This window comes from Canis lupus, chromosome 1 (genome assembly GCF_048164855.1).
Source record: "Canis lupus baileyi chromosome 1, mCanLup2.hap1, whole genome shotgun sequence".
Lineage (NCBI taxonomy): Eukaryota > Metazoa > Chordata > Mammalia > Carnivora > Canidae > Canis > Canis lupus.
The window spans coordinates 76,618,282-76,639,268 of record NC_132838.1 but is presented as its reverse complement, the minus strand read 5'-3'; the positions used below and the strand labels follow the sequence as shown (position 1 = coordinate 76,639,268).

Sequence of the window (20,987 nt, the reverse complement as noted above, 5' to 3'; positions counted from 1 at the left end):
AACATTTTCAACTTAAGGAGTTCTCTGCGGTGCTTGTATTTTTCTAGTAAGCCTACCCTTGTAGATTTAGATGTTAACGGTACAGATGCATTTTTTTAATTTAAATTCAACTAACATATAATATATTATTAGTTTCAATTAGTTTCACAGGTAGAGTTCAGTGATTCATCAGTTGCATATAATGCCCATTACTCATCACATCACGTGCCCTCCTTAACACCCATCACCCAGTTACCCCTCCCTCCATCCACCTTCCTTCCAGCAACCCTCAGTTTGTTTCCTAGAGTCAAGAGTCTCTCATGTTTATCTTCCTGATTTCATCTTGTTTTATTTTTTCCCTCCCTTTCCCTATGATCTTCTGTTTTGTTTCTTAAATTCCACATGAGTGAAATCATATAATTGTCTTTCTCTGATTGACTTACTCTGCTCAGTATACCACCCTCTAGTTCCACCCACATTGTTGCAAATGGCAAGATTTCATTTCTTTAATGGCTAAGTAATATAAATACCTAGTAGTGCAGTTTCTGGGTCATAGGGTAGCTCTATTTTCAACTTTTTGAGGAACCTCCATGCTGTTTTCCATAGGTGCTGCACCAATTGACATTCCCACCAACAATGCATGAGGGTTCCCTTTTCTCCACATCCTTGCCAACATTTGTTATTTCTTGTCCTTTTGATAATAGCTCTTCTAATAGGTTTGAGGTGAATCTCATTGTGGTTTTGATTTGCATTTTCCCCATGGTTAGTAATGTTGAACATCTTTTCATGGGCCTGTTGGGCATCTATATGTCTTTTTTAAATATTTTATTTATTTATTCATGAGAGACACAGAGAGAGAGAGGCAGAGACACAGGCAGAGGGAGAAGGAGGCTCCATGCAGGGAGCCCGACGTGGGACTCGATCCCAGGACCCCAAGATCACGCCCTGGACCAAAGGCAGGCGCTAAACCGCTGAATCACCCAGGGATCCCCAATCTATATGTCTTCTTTGGAAAAATGTCTGCTCATATTCTCTCCCTATTTTTTAGTGAATTGTTTAGTTTTTTGCTATTAACTTGTACAACTTCTTTACATATTTTGAATATTAACTCCTTATTAGATATATGATTTGCAAATATTTTCTTCCATTCAGTAGGTTACCTTTTCATTTTGATTATGGTTTCTTTTGGAGTGCAGAAGCTTTTTAGTTTGATGTAGTCCCACTTGTTCACTTTTGCTTTTGTTGCCTCTGCTTTTGGGATCAAATCCAAAAAAATCATCGCCAACTGCAACGTCAAGCTTACCACCCATGTTTTCTTACTGGAGCATTCTAATTGAAACATAGTTGACATACAATGATACATTCATTTCACTGTATAACAGTGTGACTTAGCAATTCTGTTACATAGTGCTCACCACAGTAAGTCACCATGTGTCACCATTCAATGTTATAATATTACTACCTATTTTCCCTATGCTGTACTTTTCATCTCTATGACTTATTTTAGAACTCAAAGTTTGTACTTCTTGATCTCCTTCAATTTTGCCCTTTCCTCTACCACTCTCCCCTCAGGAAACCAGCAAATTGTTCTCTATTTGAGCCTATTTTTTTTTAGTTTTTTTGCTCATATTTTTAGGTTCCACATATAAGTGAAATCATATGGTATTTGTCTTTCTGTCTCATTTTACTTAGCGTAACATCCACTAGGTTCACCATGTTTTCACACTTAGCAAGGTTCTTTCTTTCTTTTCTTTTCTTTTCTTTCTTTCTTTCTTTCTTTCTTTCTTTCTTTCTTTCTTTCTTTTTCTTCTTCTTTTTTTTTTTTTTGGCTAACTCTTCTAGGATAAGTTTTAGGGATTTATGTCTTATATTTGAGTCTTTAATTCATTTTAAGTGAATTTTTGTGTGTAGTATAAGATAGTGGTCCAGTTTTCTCAATACCATTTATTGAAGAGGCTGTCCTTTCCTCGCTGTATATTCTTGCTTCCTTTGTCATAAATTCATGGACCATGTATAGTGTGTACTTATTTCTGAGCTTCTCTATTCTATTCCATTGTTCTGTGTCTGTTTTTATGCCAATAACCATACTTTTTTTCTTTTAACTATAGCTCTGTAGTGCAGCTTGAAATCAGGGAGCATCATACCTCCAGTTTTGTTCTTCTTTCTCAAGATTACTTTGGTAATTCAGGGTCTTTTGTGGTTCCATACAAATTAAGGATTGTTTATTCTAGTTCTGTGAAAAATCCTACTGGAATCTTGATAGAGTTTGAGCTGAATCTGTAGACTGCTTTGGGTAGTATGGACATTTTAACAATATTCTTACAATCCATGAGCATGGGATACCTTTCCATTTATTTGTGCCTTCCTCAATTTCTTTCATTAATGTCATAGTTTTCAGTCTACAAGTCTTCCAACTCCTTAGTTAAATTTATTCCTGGGTTTTTTTTTTTTTTGATGCAACTGTAAATGGGATTGTTCTCTTAAATTTTCTGGTAAGTTGTTATTATTAGTGTATAGAAATGCAACAGATTTTTGTATATTGATTTAGTATCTGACAACTTCGCTAAATTCATTTATTAGTTCTAACGGTTTTTTGATGGAGTCTTTATTGGGCCTTTTCTATACATAATATCATGTCACCTACAAACAAGGACACTTTTACTTCTTCCTTTCTGATTTGGATGCCTTTTATTTCTTTTTCTTGCCTAGTTGCCCTGGCTAGGACTTCTAGTACTATGTTGAACAAAATTGTTTGTAACAAGTTATCTCTTCTTAAGCAGTAATATATTATTTCATATCCTCACCAACAATTCAAATCATCGAAGGCTTTGGGGGTGGCCTGGCTGGCTCAGTGGTAGAGCATGTAACTTTTGATCTGAAACTCCATGTTGATGTAGAGATTACTTAAAAATAAAATCTTAAAAAATATATATATATGTATACAGACACACACACACACAAATCATGAGATTCTTTGATTTTTGCTAAACTGGAGATTAATATGTGGTTTTAATTTGCATTTCCATGACCGCTAATGAAGTTGAACATCTTTTCATGTTTTTAAGACATATAAATATCCCCTTTTGTGAGTACTTGCTTTTTCATAGATTCATCAATGAGTTCTATTTTGGAAGAAATCTTTTCCTACTCTGAAGATCGTCCTTTCACTTTTGTAATATATTTTGATGGAAATAATTCCTTAATGTATAAATTTAAAGCTAGTGGGTTTTGTGTCTTTCCTACCCTAAAGTCATAAAAATATTCCTGTATTAGCACCCATAAGCTTCATAACATAGCCTTTGACTTTTATGCCTTTGATTCTCTGTGCATGAATTTTTATGCATGATTTGAAATAATCTAATCTTTTTTCCATAAACATACTCAATTGCCCAAAATCATTTATTTAAAAAAGAGTTCATCCTCTACCTAGTACTATTTTACTTCACTCTGTTGCAGATCAAGGTTATATTCATAGTTGGCCTGTTTCTGTGCTGTTTTGTTCTAATGTTCTTTTTATCTATCATTCTGCCTCTATTCTTTACTGTATTAATTATTAATTTTATAAAAAATCTTGATATCTGATTGGACAAATTATTTTTCTTCAAGAATGTTTTGGTTATTTTGGTCTTTTTCATTTCCCTATTAATTTTTTAGAAGTGCTTTAGTTTTTAGTTTAAAAATTAAATTGTCAAAACAAAACAGACAAATAAGGTGAACAAACTGGTGGTTGTTAGGGGTGGGTGGGTTAAATAGAAGAAGAGATTAAGATGTATAAGCTTTCAGTTATAAAATACATAAGTCATAGGGATTTTCAACTATGGCATAGGGAACATTCTTAATAATACTGTAATAACTTTGTGTGGTGACAGATTATAACTATACTTAATGGTAGTGAACATTTCATAATGCATATAAATGTTGAATCATTATGCTATACACCTGAAACTAATATAATATTGCAGGTCAACTTTACTTCAGTTAATAAAAAAACTAAATTGTGATTTTGGCTGAGACTGTACAGATTTTACAGATTAATTTGAGAAAAAGTGATTATCTTTGTGTTAATAAGTCAAGGAATATTCTTCTATTTGAGTCTTTACTTTCTTGCAATAAAGTTTTGTAATTTTCCCAATATAGGCCTTATATATCTTTATTATATTTATTCCTAGGTATTATTATATTATGATAAAAAGCATTTTGATTTTAATTACACTGTTACTGGCATACAGAAATACAAATAATTATTGAAACTACTTCTTCATTTATAGTGAAAGGAACTAAAGTTACTAGCATTATAAAAAAACTTTTGTCAGTCTTCCTACCAGGAATGCAAAAACAACTTTCCTTACTTCACAAATACCTATGCCTCTAACAAGTCTAAAAGAGCATATTCACTTTGGAAAACTCTTCAGCAGTTTCTTACAGTTAAACATACATCAAAGTAATAAAAGGTAGGGCATAAGGAATATAGCCAATGATATTGTAACAGCATTTTATAGCTACACTTGAAGTTAACATAGCATAACATATAAACTTGTCAAATCACTATGTTATATACCTGAAACTAATAGAACACTGTGTGTCAACTATACACAAATCTTTAAAAAATAAAAGAAAAATAAATAAACAAACATCTACCCCATGACACAGCAATTTTATTCTTAGGATTTTACCTAAGAGAAATTAAACATATAAGGACTTGTACATGAATGTTCATAGTAGCATGATTCATAATTTAAAAAGTGGAAACAACCAGGGCACCTGGGTGGCTCAGTTGGTTAAGCATAGGACTCTTGATTTCAGCTCAGGGTTGGGGGAGTTCAAGCCCTGCATTAGGCTTTTTCTTTATTAAAAAAAAAAAAGGTGAAAACACCCCATATGTCCAAGTGATTAATGTGTAACTAAAATAAAATACAATACTTTGTGATAAAAAGGAATAAAATACTGATAGATGTTACAACACGAATGAACTTTAAAAACATCATGCTAAGTGTAAGAAATCTCAAAACCACATTGTGTGTGATTCCATTTATACTAAGTGTACAAAACAGGCAAATCTATACAAATGATATAGCAGTTACCTAAGCTGGGGGAGAGGGGTTAGAGCAGAAAGGGTATGGGGAATAGCTGGTAATGGGCATGAGGTTTCTTATGGGGATGACAGAAATGTTCTAAAATTAATTACAGTAATGGCTGTACAACTCTGTATATATACTAAAATCAGCTGAATTTAAAATCTACTTAAAACGGCTAACTTTATAGTATGTAAATTATACTGAAATAAAGCTGGTTTTTAAAAATATTTTATTTTAATTAAGCAATCTTCACACCCAACATGGGGCTTGAACTCATGACCCCAAGATCAGGAGTCACATGCTCTACCAACTAAGCCAGCCAGGTGCTCCTAAACAAACTATTTTTTAAAAATGTTCTAACAGCCTAATTCATAATGGTCAAAAAAAGGAAACAAACTAAATGTCCATCAACAGAATAAACACATTATGATATATTCATACCATGGAATACAATTTAACAATGAAAAGGAAAAAAACCACTGATACACATAAGAACATGGACAAACCTTCAACATTTGGGAGGGAAAGAGCCAGACCAAATAACATACTGTACGCTTTACTTTAAATAAAGAGGCAAATTTAATCTATGATGATAGAAATCACAACAGTGGTTGCCTGTGGTAGGCAGGGGAGGACATAAGAAAGGGATTGGCTTCAGGGAGAAGGGAACTTTCTGGTGTAATGATAATGTTACCTTGTTAGGGATGTAGGTCATATATTTCTGTCAAACCTCATCAAACTGCACACTTATGACCTGTGCATTCTTTTGTGTGTAAATTATACTTTGATTAAAAAAACAAACAAACCTTGCTTCCCACTGACTTCCTATTTCCAAATGAAGAATACATCATTTATAGAGTAAACTGACAAATGTTAATGCTTGATCAACAATTCCTTTCATACTTCCAGGGTCTGTAAGCCACCTTTAGAACAACCTCCCAGCTTTACAGTTTTAAGATACATTAATATATAGTAATATGCAAACATCAAATGCTCTATATGTGCAATTTCTCTTTTGCTACAGTTGAGTGCTTTGAACTTATTTCAAGGGAAAATCTAAATAACAGCATTCTTAAAAGTGCTCTTATATTAAAGATAACATTATATATGGGGTAAGTCTACTTTCTTCTCCCCACTACGACAGACCCTGGTGGACTCAAGTCTTGAAGTTGAAATATTTATTAAGCCCTTCTTATGCAACACATAGGCTACTCTCATGGAACTCAAATCTACTGAAAAAGACAAAAACTAACACATAATAACAGATACAATAGACTCTTCCATACACGTCAGAAATGGCAAGTACCTGTAAGACATGTAGCCACTTCTTCCTCTTTTATAAATGGCAAATATAATTAATCAATCATGGAATTTTTTCTTGCTGAGTAAGGATGCAGTTTCAGAATTCTACTTGATGCAATACTGCATTAAGCAGAAGGCTTGAACAATGTGCTTGAATTGACAAAAAATAAGATCTATGTGCCTCTGTTTTGTTGTAAAAATACATGAGAGAAATAGATCCAAAAAGGCTAGAGGAAGTTTTAGTGAAAAGGCAGAATATTCATTCATTCATTCATCAACCAACTTCCACTTCCATTACCCGCTATGTGACAGAAATTAGGACTACCAGGAAAACTAAATCAACATATGGTCCCAGAACTCCAGGAACTAAAATTCTAGAGAAGAAGCAAAACAACAATAATAGTGTTGCGTGCTATGAAGTATATACAAAATATTCTGTGCATCTAAATGAAACCAGGAAAATATAACTCTTTAGCCAAGTTCTGAAACATGTTAGGCAAATAAAGAAAGATAGCAAGAGAGTGACATCACCAAGATGGTGACTTAGGTTGCTCTGACTTCACTCCCTCTCCCAGAGGAACTAACAACTATTCATGCACAAGATACCACTGAGAAAGATAGAACAGAAGAATATGCAGGTCAACAAGGTAGCATGAAAAACTAGTGTGTTCCAAAAACTCTAAATTCTTTTGCATGGCCTGATGCAGGTCAATTGTGAAATATGAGAAAGACTTTTAAAAAGTAGTAAAGGAAGGGCCAATAGCTGGGAGACTACTGGTTTCATAAACTCTCCTCTGCCATTCAATTATTATTATATGCATGTAATCTTAAAGTAAAAATTTAAATTTAATGAAGAACACAGTAAAAAAATTAATGGATAAAGGAAATAATCATTAACAGCTACAAAAGGCACTGAGTGCAACTCTGAAGGGAAATTTTATAACGGTTGACATCTGAATCCACTGCTGAAGTTTTGAAATAAACTTTTAATTTTAGAATACTCTTAGATTTACAGAAACGTTTTGAAGAGTACAGTTTCCATAAATCACTCACCCAGCTTTCCCTGTTGGTAACATGTTACATTATCATAGTACGTTATACCACTACAGGACCAACCTAGACTCCATACTTTATTCGGATTACACTAGTTTTCCCCTAATGTTATTTTTCTGTTCCAAGATTCCATTCACTGCTTGCTTTGGCACCACATATACCAAGATTCCATTCAGGATGTATTACATTTATCATGTCTCCTTAGCCTTCTCTGTCCATGACAACTTCTCAGACTTTGCTTTTGATAGTTTTGAGGAATACTGGTCATTCAGGCCAGGTATTTTGTAAAATGTTCCTTGATTTCGATTTGCCTGATATTTTTTAATCATGATTTTACTGGGTTTATGTGATTTTTGTGAGGAAAACTGCAGAAGTATAGGCCATTCTTATCACATCATATCAAGGCTATGTGCTATCAACCTATCACTAATAATATTAATATTAATCACCTGGTCAAGGTGGTGTCTGCCAGATTTCTACAGTATAAAACTAATTTCCCTTCCTGCTTCTGTACTCTACTCTTTGGAAGCAAGTCACTAAGCACACTCCATACTCAAGAGTGGAAGGAGTTAAACTCCCTCTCTGGAAGTGGAATACCTGCATAAATTATTTGGAATTATCTGTATGGGAGATTTGATCACTTATTTATGTTAGTAATAGTCATTTCTTCAAGAAGATCAATTTTATCATCATAAAAATAAACATTCTATATCCCCTAATGTGATATGATAAAAAGCGTATCATACCACATAGGGAATTTTCTTGCTTCCTCATCTCCTCAAAGAAAAACTGATTTTTAACCTATCAAGACTCAAAAGCTAATTAACAGTTTGTAGGAAATCCTGTAAAGATGTAGCCCCAAGATCCTCCAATAACCATGTGATCTGCCAGGAGGTAAAGCCATAGATAGCAATTGAGACTTGTGAGAAAAATGAAGAATCCTAAACCTATCCAGGGATCCAGTCAACTCTAAGGCCAAACTCTTTCCCTATCCTTCCAGGATATACCAACCAAATAAGCATCTCTTTCTTATGTTGGATTGAGTTGGGTTTCTCTTACTTATACCAAGAGAGAGCTAACAAATATAATAAACACAAATAAGGAAAGCCATGGAACAAAGTCACAAGAGTTCAAGACATTGAGGAGTAGGAAACAGGTTGAGTTGCTTAGGTAAAGCCAAATTTTAGGTGAGATTTTTAAAAATTAGGTAGAATTTATTTGCTTTTAAAATTTAATGGGGGGATCCCTGGGTGGCGCAGCAGTTTAGCGCCTGCCTTTGGCCCAGGGCGCGATCCTGGAGACCCAGGATCGAATCCCACGTCGGGCTCCTGGTACACGGAGCCTGCTTCTCTCTCTGCCTCTCTCTCTCTCTCTCTGTGTGTGACTATCATAAATAAATAAAAATTTTAAAAAAATAAAAATAAAAAAAAACAATAAAATAAAATCTAATGGGCCATTGTTGCTGTTCTCCTGTGTTTTGATAGTAGTGTTAACTATAGGGTTCAATTTTTAGCATATAATATTTAATCACACACTGAGCATTTATCATAATTTTAGAAATCAACAAAGTCAACCTTAATTTTCAGCTAATATAATTAGGACCTAAAATGAATTCATCCAAGTTCATATATCTAAGGTACACATGCATGAAGCATTGTGCAACAAAAAGGAAATAGGGTATGGAGCCAAATAAGACCAGGTTTGTTCCCCCAGTTCCTTCTCTCACCCAGTGCTTTTTATTCTTTATATAATTTTTAAATACATAGTACATAAACATAACAGAAAACCTCAAAAATGTATCTTGTGGGGGATCACTGGGTGGCTCAGCGGTTTAGCGCCTGCCTTCCGCCCAGGGCGTGATCCTGGAGTCCTGGGATCGAGTCCCACGTCGGGCTCCTGGTATGGAGCCTGCTTCTCCCTCTGCCTGTGTGTGTCTCTGCCTCTCTCTCTCTCTATCTCTCTATGTCTATCATGAATAAATAAGATCTCTTTTAAAAAAAACTTTTAAAAAATGTATCTTGTGAAAAGTAACCTTTCTCCCATTCCTGTCCCAATAAGCCTTCCTCCCTCTGCCTGTGTCTCTGACTGTCTCGAATGAATGAATGAATGAATAAATAAATAAAATAAATCTTTAAAAATTTTTAAAAATAATAAAAATAAAAAATTTAAAGCTATTGAATAGTACTGGAAGGACTGGGGTTGTGAAGGCAAGATGAAAGTGGAGCTAAATAAAAAAAGAAAGTGGAGCTAAAGAGAAAGTAGTAGCTGTGTGATACTCTACCCTGCAGCACCGGTGTTTAAAAAGGCAACATGTGAAAATTAAAAACAACTTTAAGGGATCTCTGGGTGGCGCAGCGGTTTGGCGCCTGCCTTTGGCCCAGGGTGCGATCCTGGAGACCCGGGATCGAATCCCACGTCGGGCTCCCGGTGCATGGAGCCTGCTTCTCCCTCTGCCTCTCTCTCTCTCTCTCTCTCTCTCTGTGACTATCATAAATAAATAAAAATTTTTAAAAAAATTAAAAAAAAAATAAAAAAAATAAAAATAAAAAATAAAAACTTTAAGGGTCAAATAATGCTCCTTAAAAGGCATGATTAGTTAAGGTTTCTAAGAGGTATGTACAAACACACATTCTATTATTCATTCTGCTTGTCTAGAATTCTTATGGGATGTTCTTGACTATACTGTAGTGAAGAATGGATAAGGGGACTGTTGTAGCAGTGAGTGGCAGCTAACATTTCCTAGACATTTAAGGAAGAAAAATTAATTGTTCCCATTCTTTACTACTGCAAATGTCATTTTTTTTCTAATCATTTCAGAGTAAAAGAGATTACAAAGAAAGCAATGAGATTAATAACATAATCAAGATAGATGGAGAAAGAAAAAGGGGAATGATGAAATCAACCCGAGAAGAAGTTTAGTTGGCAGTTAGAGGAACATACAGGAAGTTCAAGTATTTCTCATCACCTAGCAATGAAGTAAAATAAATCTTTTCTCTTTTGAACTTTATCCAGAAAATACCTGCTTTAAGAAGGAATGGATGAGATGTATATTGTTCTCAACAGAGGTTAGAAATTTTAAAGTTCCTATGGGGAAAAATTTTTCTTGGCATAAGTAACAAATTAAATATGGAAAAAACAAGTCAATTATTGAGCATATCTGTAACAGAAGACTCATACATATATTTTTAGTAGAAAGCATATCTCATTTTAGACTTAAAATCAGAATTTTTTTCAGGCTTATTTTTGAACTCTCAAAAAGTTCTAGATTCCTAGAGCAATGGCATAACCACTACAACACTTAAATATTCAAGTTCCAAGAAAATGAGTAACACTTCTAATGGAAATAGAACATAACTTTGGTATATTTTTAACAAGTGTCAAAGGATAATGTGAATTACATGTTCTTTTGACCAATTTCCTAAAATAGTTATGTAAGAAATAAATTATAATTAGACTGTATTTACAAAGATAGAAAATGTCTTTATCATTAAAATTATTTAAAGTGAATTTTATTACATATAAAATTATTTATCAACAGCAGACAATCAGAACTCAGCTCTAAAACTATAATGAAAGCCAAAATATATGCTGAGTCACACATCTATGCCTGTTTAAATACAACTCAGATTGAATATATTAAATACATGAGACCCTATCAGTCTGAAATTTTTTCCCCCTTTCAAATCAGGAAAGAAAGTAAAGCATGGAATAGTTTATAAAAATTATTTTTCTCACCATTAACAGTTGCTGGTCCCTTAGGAATAGCGTGTACCATTTGTATCTACTTTTTCATTTGCATAAAGCTATCCTCCAAGTCAGTCAATGGATTTAAAAAAATGGAATCAGTCCAAATGTACATGTTTTCTGCTTTCAAACATAAAAGGAATACTCAAGACTATATTTGCGTCATTTAATTTTTAATCTAAAAAATGGTGACAGTGGTTTTTATATAAAAAGAATTTCCACCATCCACCTTAACAAATCGATTTTGTGCTTGTGTGCATAAAGACTATATTTTTAATACAGTCACAGTTATTTAGATGTGGTTTCTAGAGATGATTTCATTTCTCTGACTTGTCAAGCAAATACTTAAAACAATATAAAAAAATGGACAAAAACTATATATGTATTATAAAGTGAAATCCAGGAATATCTCTGACCATTCAAACAACTGACTACTGGAATTACTAACAAGAATACATACACAATAAAATAGTGAAACTTTCAAGTTAGTACCTAAAGAATTCAAAATAACTCCTAACATTTTATTAGTATCTTCCTCAAAATTAGAAGATATTTTATAGTAGTACCTCCCAATTTTAAAAGGTTTGAAGAATCTGGTACTGGATCTTAAAAAAAAAATAAAAGTGACCAATAACCCCAGGAAGTTATGTGTAGGGTGTACTACCCTCTAATGGTGAATATTAAGAGTAGTAGATGATGCATAGGTATAAACCACAGAATCACAGCTTACTTCACAATTTCCATAATTCCAAAATATCTTGAGACTTTGTTTCAAGACATTTTTAATAAAGACTGAAGTATTATACCACTTTTCCCTAAAATTTTAAGCTTACATGTGGTAACCTTTTAGGTGTAGGTGGGTGTGCATATGTGAGCACACACGTGCAAGCACAGCCACACAATTTAGGATAATAAAGCCAAATAATATTATAGTTTCTTCATGCAAATAATATTTTATTCTACTGTAATATATTTTATATCCTTATAATAGCCAGAAACATGACCTAATTCATTTAGAACAAACCTATGAGTTGTCCTTTAAGTGGCTAGGTCTCAAAAAAGACTTACTGCCAAACACTGAAGTATTATTCTTAAAATAATAAAGTGTTTTCTAGAATAAAGATAGTTACAATAACACTTACCTCGGTCTTTTTACTAATGTGATCTGAAAATGAAAAAAAGGGTGAAATTTCATTGAAGAAAATATTAATTTTATTAGTATTAATAATCATTAATACCCAATATGTAAAAATATTTGAAGTAATTGAGAAGAATTTAAAAGTTATAATAAGAGTTACAGAAGTCATTTGAGGGTTGTCTGAGATATTAGACTGACCTCTCTAGGTGGAAGATGTTAAATTTCAACATATAATCATTAATTTGTTCAGTTTAGGGACTATGTCTTACATCCTAGTCAATGCCGCTCATACAACAGGGTATTATTAAATTTGAACAGCTGAATTCCAAATAATTTAGGTTTTCTGTTTCACACAATTTTAGGGGAGCATAAAGGGGAACAAATATGCCTAAAATCAAATCACAGGATACCATAACTGCAAAATTGTACAGATCACTGCCCTTGTGGGGGAAAAAAACGAATAATAATTTGTGTCTTTTAAACTCCTAGTTTCTTTTTTTTCCTAGTTTCTTTATTTTAAAAATATACATCATAGTGCTTTGATAATACTATAAGAAATACTACAAATTGATGTATATTTATAAAATGAATAGAAAGAAGGCAATAAAAATACATTCAGATTAAACAAATCATTGACTTAGTAACAACACAGCATTTCTGGAAAGGGATTACAGAAGGAGGAAAAAAGAAGACATAAGGAAATCCACACAGACACAAGGCTGAAACTAAAGTACCAAGAGGAGGAAGAAAATGTTCTTATTTAAATTAGAGATGATTGGGATAGCTAATATTTTACATGGCTTATTGTGCATAGTAGAAATTTTCTATTCTCAGCGACTAACAATAATTTAATAGAATAGCATTCTTACAACTGAGAATTTAAAAGCTGGTCCAGCTTTTTAAGGCATCTGTTGATCAGAATAGGGTCTAGAAGTATAATATATGTCAAAATCACAAGTTTCAGCTCAAGCTACAAAATCCTACTTAGCTTAATAAAAGAAGCAGACTACAGGAAAAACTGTCCTGATCCTTAAACCAAAGCAATATAATGCTCTCAATTTATTCCTAATTTAACAGATAGGCCTGCTTTTGAAAATGCTGGAGTATTTTATTTCATTGCGTTTTTTTTTTCAGATTATTGCTGTAGTATTATTAATCCTCACAGAACAAACACCCAAGTATTAAGGCTAAATTCATATGAATCAAATAGATCACTGTCAATGAACAAACTGCTGTTCATTTTGTCAGCAACTATTCTGACTGGCATAAACACAACACTGTCCAGAAAAAATTTTCTGTAAGGATAACTTTACAGAAACTTAATTTAAATATAAATTAATTAAAATGAACTATAGTAAAAATTCATTAGATGTATTAGCCACATTAGTAGCTTCTAACCACATGAAGGGGAAGCTACTAATCACATGAAGGTACTGAGCATTTGAAATGTGGCTAATACAACTAATGAATTTTAACTTTAGTTCATTTTAATTAATTTATATTTAAAACATCACACATGAATAGAGGCTACCATATTTTATAGCACAGACTTAGGGTTTTCACAACTTCCCACATCAAAAACAGTGCGCTTTATGGTCTATCTTCAAAAGTTTGGTGGATAATGTAGTTTCCTTGCCTTCTCTGTTCAATAAAAAAAAATACAAATGATATTACAAAGTTTTGTGGTGATAAGTCTCATTCTAAAAATTTGTATTTTAATTTTCTACAGTGTAGTTCCAGATAATTTGAAGAGGCTGACCAATAATGGATGAAATCTGATGATACTATTCCTGGCCTGGTGTAAGTCCAATTACTTTATGTATAAAGACAATAATTATGTTTCAAGATGACTCAAAAACTACAAATTTTATTTTTAGTGAGTTTTATAATATGGACAAATTCAGATACAAAAAGACAAATTTGTATTTAATTTTTATGGAGATTTAATGACTGCTTTTAAACTATCCCCCAAATTGTGTATTTCCAAACAGGTTTACATTTTTTATAATCTCAGTAACACATTAACAAAACAATTCTTACTTATTTTAAAAAATAGCAAGGAACTTAAAAATATATAAAGACTTAAAATAGTCTAGCATAATAGATTTCGTACATATATTACCTTCAGATTGAAAATCTTTGAGTGATACTGTGAGAGGTTTGTCTTTTCCCTGATGATTCTTCCTTTTATCTTTTTTATTCACAACTTTTGACTGAGTTGAAGCATTTTCAGCATTTTCATACTCCTAAGAAGAATTACCAACAATAATTAAACTTGGTTTACGCTGGTAAAAAAAAAATCAACATACCATTAGGTAATATATTAAAGTTTTATTTTTTTAAAGGTAAACTACAAATTTTAAAAATCAATACTTGAAGCTAGTCAAATTGTATAAAAGGACAGTTTTTTTTTGAGAGAGAGAGAGAGAGAGAGAGAAAGAGCGCACACACAAGGAGGGGCAGAAGGAGAGAGAGGACCTTAAGCAGGCTCCATTCTCAACACAGAGCCTGATGCAGGCCTGGATCCCACCACCCTGAGAGCATGACCTGAGCTGAAATCAAAAGTAGGACACAACTGACTGAGCCACCCAGGTGCCCCAGCATAAGTTGCTTTCTTTTTATATGCTCAATCTCTTGCCTCTTAAACATTAAAATAAAAACAAAAAGCTATTCCTTGTGGTTTATAACCTCTCCTAGATGCCACCTCTTCTTCTTTATTTCAGGACCAAACTTAAGACAATCATCTCTAGTCAATTTCCTTTCTCACCACCTCCACCAAATCTGGCTTCCCCTGTTCTCTTCTGCTAAAATTAAGGTCAACCTCCCCCACAATGCCATATCCAAAGACATTGCTTTTTCAAACACCTCTTGGTTTTCTCAATACACTCTGACTACTGTTCAGTCTCCTTCACTGGCTTCCTATATCCAAACTTTTCTCACCATTATTCCATTCTTGAGGAAGTCTTTTGCTTTATACCCAAAGTTTAAAGTTCTACCTATACACTGATGATTTTTTGTATGTACAGACAACTCAAATGGAATGCTCAGTAAGCACCACCAAACTATATATATATGTTCACCCTGCCCTTCCCTACTGGATCCTCCAGTAAGTACCCTGTATAATGTCACCATCACCTACATAACTGCGCAGACTAGAAACCTGTGTCACCACTGTCTGCTCCTCCTGCAGACTTTATATACAAAGTAGTCACAAGGTCTTGTTGAGTTTATCTGCTAAAGATCTCTTACATCTGTTCTCTTCCCTTCAGACCTTCTGTTATTTCCCTATCTTCTTCTGCTGGACACTGCAACACCCTCTAATTTTAGCCCCTCAATCCATCTTCTACATGGCTACAGCATGAGTTTCTAAAATGAAAACCTGAAATCTAAAAGTTAAAAATAGTTCAATAGTTCTCCACCAACAGATTTATAAAAGCCCAATCTCCTTAGCCTGGTCCATATCCTATCCTTCAGAAAGTGTCTCTACCAACTCCAAATCAAATAGGCTACACTCTTTTACCTGCACATATCCTATATACTTGCCACTCCTTTCCTGACAAAGCCTATTTTTTTCTCTTGCCTAAACTGTCACCTTTTAATAAACCCATTAAATCTCCTCTTTAAGAATTCTTTTCTAAAACCCATACCGATCAAAGGCAAAGAAAGTTCTTCCATCTTTCTGAATTCCCACTACACAGAACATTCATCTTTCAGTGCTATACACAGTAATTATATGCATGTCTCCCTCCACTAAACTCAAGGGCTGGGACCATATCCTTACCTTTGTATTGTGCACTTTGCACATTTTTGGCTATTCAAAAAAATATTTGGCAAACAAGTAATAAAACAGAATAGAAAATGCCATCCCAGAGGTACCTGTGTAGCTCAGTCAGTTAAGCCTCCAACTCTTGATTTTTGGCTCAGGTCATGATCTCAAGGTCATGAGATCAAGCCCCATGTGGGGCTCCATACTCAGTGGGAAGTCTGCTTGAGATTCTTTCCCTCTGCACCTACCCTACCCCCCTGCTCTCTCTCTAAAATAAGAAAGAAAGAAGGAAAGAAGGAAAGAAGGAAAGAAGGAAAGAAGGAAAGAAGGAAAGAAAGAAAGAAAGAAAGAAAGAAAGAAAGAAAAGAAAGAAAGAAAGAAAGAAGAGAAGAGAAGAGAAAAGAAAAGAAAGAAAAGAAAAGGAAAGAAAGAAAATGTCATTCCAAACTTTAGTTACTAAAAAAAAAACTTAAAAAATATTGACTTAAAACTCAATGACAACATTAATGCAATCACATCAAACTAACCATTACATACAACAGGAGTTTCTCCCTTTTCTGAAAGTCATTACTGTCTGATAGAACCAATGCTTTTGAGTAGCAGGCTATGACTATGCCAAGAAAACTGGCTTGTGTGCATGATATTTTATCAGTATCATTTACTCCATGCCTCCTCAATAGATATAGCTAATTCTTTTGGCTTTAGAATCTAGATATATATATCACAACAATAAATCATTATTATAGGATAATATTCTATTTTTTATACTTTTCCAGTGTAACTTGAAAGTCCATTTAAATGATTAAATCATAGTAAAGCTAGCTGTATCCATTTTTCTAATTGCTAGCTATGTGTTTAAACAGGCAACTAACAATAAGAATTATAGTAATTCTTGATTACTCAGGGTAACAGGAATAGGGACATGGAAAATGTACACATAAAATGTACATGTGCACTTTATTAGCAACTTTCATCCTTTTCCCTTGAACTACAAGTAAAAAGCAAAAAAAATATCTGCTCTAAATTTTAATTCCTCTCTCCCCTTCATCTTAGGTGAAGGAGCTAGTGTACAATGACATAGTCTAAAGTCCCTTAAGCATGACTAGGGTATTTTATAATCAACTACAAACACAAACTAAATACATTTTATAGACCCCAAAACTTCCCAATACATGTAAAGGACTAAAATGCCAAATTATATGAAAATAATAAATACCCAATTTGAATACAGAATCGGAAGCCAGAGATGCCTGGGTGACTCAGTAGTTGAGCATCTACCTTTGGCTCAGGTCATGATCCCGGGGTTCTAGGATCAAATCCCGCCATCAGGCTCCTTGCAGGGAGCCTGCTTCTTCCTCTGCCTATGCCTGCCTCTCTCTCTGTGTCTCTCATGAATAAATAAATAAAATCTTAAAAAAAAAAAGAAAGAAAGAAACTGGAAGCCAAAACTACCTTTTACTTAAATGTTCCTATAGTTTCAAGCTGTACAATGCAATTCAGCACATAGCCCAATATCACAGTTTAGATAAAATTCAGAATCCACAAGGACAAAACCTCAGAAATGGCCTTCCATTTACTTTAGTTAATTGGTGCATATCTCTAGCAGAGGGTCTCTTAATGGATGCCCCATACTCATACTTACTTAAATTTGGAAATCTACTTATTTCCTGTGTTTATTTAAAATAAATTAAAATAAATTAAAAATTAACTAATTAATTAAAATTAATCATCTGCTGTTAATTTCATTTTCTCTTTTCCCTTCACCTGGGGTGGACAGATTTCTTAAGGAAACATCTCAAATCACCAAAGTTCAGTCTGTTGCCTCTCAAATCCTGAGGAGTAATTTTGTTATAAAAACCTAACAGGAGTGCCTGAGTAGCACAGCAGGTTCAGTGCCCAATTCTTGGTTTCTGCTCAGGTCATGGTCTCAGAGTCATGGGATTGAACCCCATGTTGAGCTCCACACTCAGTGCAACGTCTGCTTGGGACTCTCCCTCTGCTCCTCTCCCCACCAACTCTGCTCTCTCTCCCCTTCTCTTAAATAAATAAATCTTTTTAAAAATTATTAAAAAAAAACAACTTCATAATATTTTGTTACAAAGATGAATTCCTAGGACAAGCTTTAATGGAAAACTTTTATACAAAATTCAGGAAGGCTGGTCCTAACTTCTGACCATTTAAACTTCTAAAATATCTAAATCAATAAATGTGTAAATACCGTTTTGTGTTCTTCATATTCTAATTTACTTAGCAACAATGCCTTCTCAAGATCTGCTTCAAACATTTCAGATGTCAACTAAAACAAAAGGAAAGTTTCACAATTATGCCACATACAATATTATGACAATATATGCATGAAAGGAAAACGAATACGTTAAAAAAACAATATGGGTTCTCCAAAGTTATCCATCCATGCTAAAGTAGGGAACTCTGTATTTTACAGAAGATACCAAAGCAAAAAACTTCCAATTTTGAGGTTTCTATTTCTCTATCCACTGTCAATTATATATTGTATATCACATAATTCTTTTCTTTCATAAAAAAAAATCTTACAAGGAAACTGACACTGTATTAGAGGTCAATGACAGTATTCAGTTTAGGACACAAAATTATAACAGTGATTACTACTCAAAAATGTAATCCTGAAAAATAAATCAATAGACATAAAAACATACCATTCATTCCCTTAATATAAAGTAATCCACAGGTATGGAAACTTTAAATAATGTGAGTAAATGTTCTCATCTATCTCTGATGTTACAGAACAATTATTTATAGTGCATCTTTGTACTCCTATCCTTTTATTTGGTTGCCCTACCTTTAAGGTCATCTAATACTACAAAAAAAGTGATTCTTTAATTTGTGATCTCTATCTTTTTGTTCCTCTTTCCCACCACTCAATCTCATCTTAACTTCTTATAATCTAGTTTCTACTACTCTCTAATCAAATTACTCTCTACGAATTACTTTTCTTAATTGCCACACAGAATTGTTACAGTAGGTGGATGAGACTTTATGTTTCTACCATTGGAGATAAAGTTATGTCTGCAGCTGAATACAGGAGAGTTGCAACATGACAGGAGTAAATTTCCTGGATTTGTATACAAGCATGTGTCAATCTATGTGGAGTAGATAATAAAAGTACAAGTTTGGTAGCCATCTCTTGTGTTTGTCCAGAATCCCTTCCTTTATTCCTGTGAATAACTACACTTCATCTCAGGGTCCTATGATTCTAACAGGATACCCAAATATATAATCCTATAAACCACCCACCAGCAAATCCACACAAACATCCAAGCTACCATCATCAATGACAGGGTGGTGGCAAGGGATCCAACTCTTTTTTGATCTCCTAGGAATTAAATTTTGGGAACAAACACAAAGGAAGTAGGTTTGGTCATCTGACATGACAGCCTTCCACAAAGGAGCATACTAGTTCTACCAGTTTACATCTCTAAGCACTCCAGAATTGTTAGTTTCCATCTCCCCCAAGGCATACTTGTTTAGTTCTTAATTCAAATCTGTGAATTGTTTCAACAAATGACTTTTGCCACTGTTAATTAGAATTATTTCTATTGCTTAATGACAAAAAAAATCTGACCTAGAACAGAAATCAACTCCAAAGAGGAGTGTTTTATTTCCAAGGGGTAACTCAAAAATTAGAAAGATGTTAACACTGGACACCATGAACTAATAAAGCTTTCATTCATAACCAATTTATCTCTTTGAAAGCATCTCATCTAAACCTACACTAAGATAATAAAAAGAGGCAGTAAAAGATTAGGTTTATCATAGAAAAAAAATAATCTTAGACAAAAATGCAGTTAGAATTAAAATGGTAAAAGTATTTAGCACTAGAAAATATGGTTAAATGCAGAGTAAACTGTACATACTTCTATAAAGTAACTAAAACAAATTGAAGAATTAATCCAAATTAGTAATAATCAGAAAAAATAATCTTTTAAATAATATATAATACAAAAGGATATTCAAAAATAATATACAATTATAAATTAAAAAAGAACTGGATTCATGTTAGCATTATGCAAAAAAGTTTACATGAAGAGCGTCTGGGTGGCACAGTTGGTTGAGCATCAGACTCGGTTTTGGCTCAGGACATGATCTCAGGGTTGTGGCACCCACAGAGCCCATGTCAGACTCCACACTCAGTGCAGGGTTTGCTTAGGACTGTCTCTCTCTCCCTCTGCTCCTCCCCCGACTCCTGCACTCTCTCTTTAAAATAAATAAATAAATCTTTAAAAAATAATTTACATTAGTTTCTCCACCTCAACTCAAAGCAAACTGAGTACAAAGTATTTCTTTATAAGTCAAGAAGTCATCCCAATGCAGAAAAAGTAACAAAACTACTTAAGTTCATTCTAAACAAAGCCAGTTCAAGTTATCACTAAGTTTTTAATCCATATTAATGGCATTTAACATTATTTCCAATATGTTACATATTCTGACCAATATTCCAAAAATAAGTTAATAGGCAGGAGAACAGTTTAGAGAGTTAGGAGTCTTGCTAGATGTCATTATCCTTTTTCCTATTAATTCACAGAACTTAAATATTAAAGTAGTTGGTTCTAATATGATAAAAACAGAATGAAATGGAACTTTTAAAGTAAAAAATATGGCTCTCCTCTGCATTTGACTCTAAATGCAGCAGTTGAGAGCTTTTAATTATTAACACAAACTAGTATACAAGGAACCACAAAAAAAGCAAAAATGATTTAAGTTTCAATTTAAGTCTTTAAAAACTAGAACAAATCTTCTAAAAATGTCAATGCCAATAAGATAATAGACAACCTTCTATGTGCTTTGTCTGTAGTGTTTCAAAGCAGCAGCATATATTTGGCTTTTGCCCTCTAAGAATTCCTACTCCAAGGATGCCTAGTTCAGTCCATTAAGTGTCTGCCTCTGGTTCAGG

At 33.5% G+C, this 20,987-nt stretch overlaps 1 protein-coding gene and 1 non-coding gene across 8 annotated transcripts in view; both read right to left on the bottom strand.

Moving 5' to 3' along the window:
• The window catches only part of GKAP1 (G kinase anchoring protein 1), a 71,602-nt gene that overhangs the window by 28,297 nt on the left and 22,318 nt on the right, over window positions 1-20,987 (bottom strand). For all 7 annotated transcript variants that reach the window (XM_072836768.1, XM_072836790.1, XM_072836750.1 and 4 more), the window contains 3 exons: window positions 18,276-18,353; window positions 14,414-14,537; window positions 12,296-12,318 (listed from right to left, as the gene is read on the bottom strand). In XM_072836768.1, the coding sequence (XP_072692869.1) occupies window positions 12,296-12,318; window positions 14,414-14,537; window positions 18,276-18,353 (225 nt within the window). The remainder of the gene's footprint in view (window positions 1-12,295; window positions 12,319-14,413; window positions 14,538-18,275; window positions 18,354-20,987) is intronic.
• Window positions 5,307-5,379, bottom strand: TRNAR-CCU (transfer RNA arginine (anticodon CCU)). Its single transcript has one exon. It is a non-coding gene; the product is annotated as a tRNA-Arg (tRNA).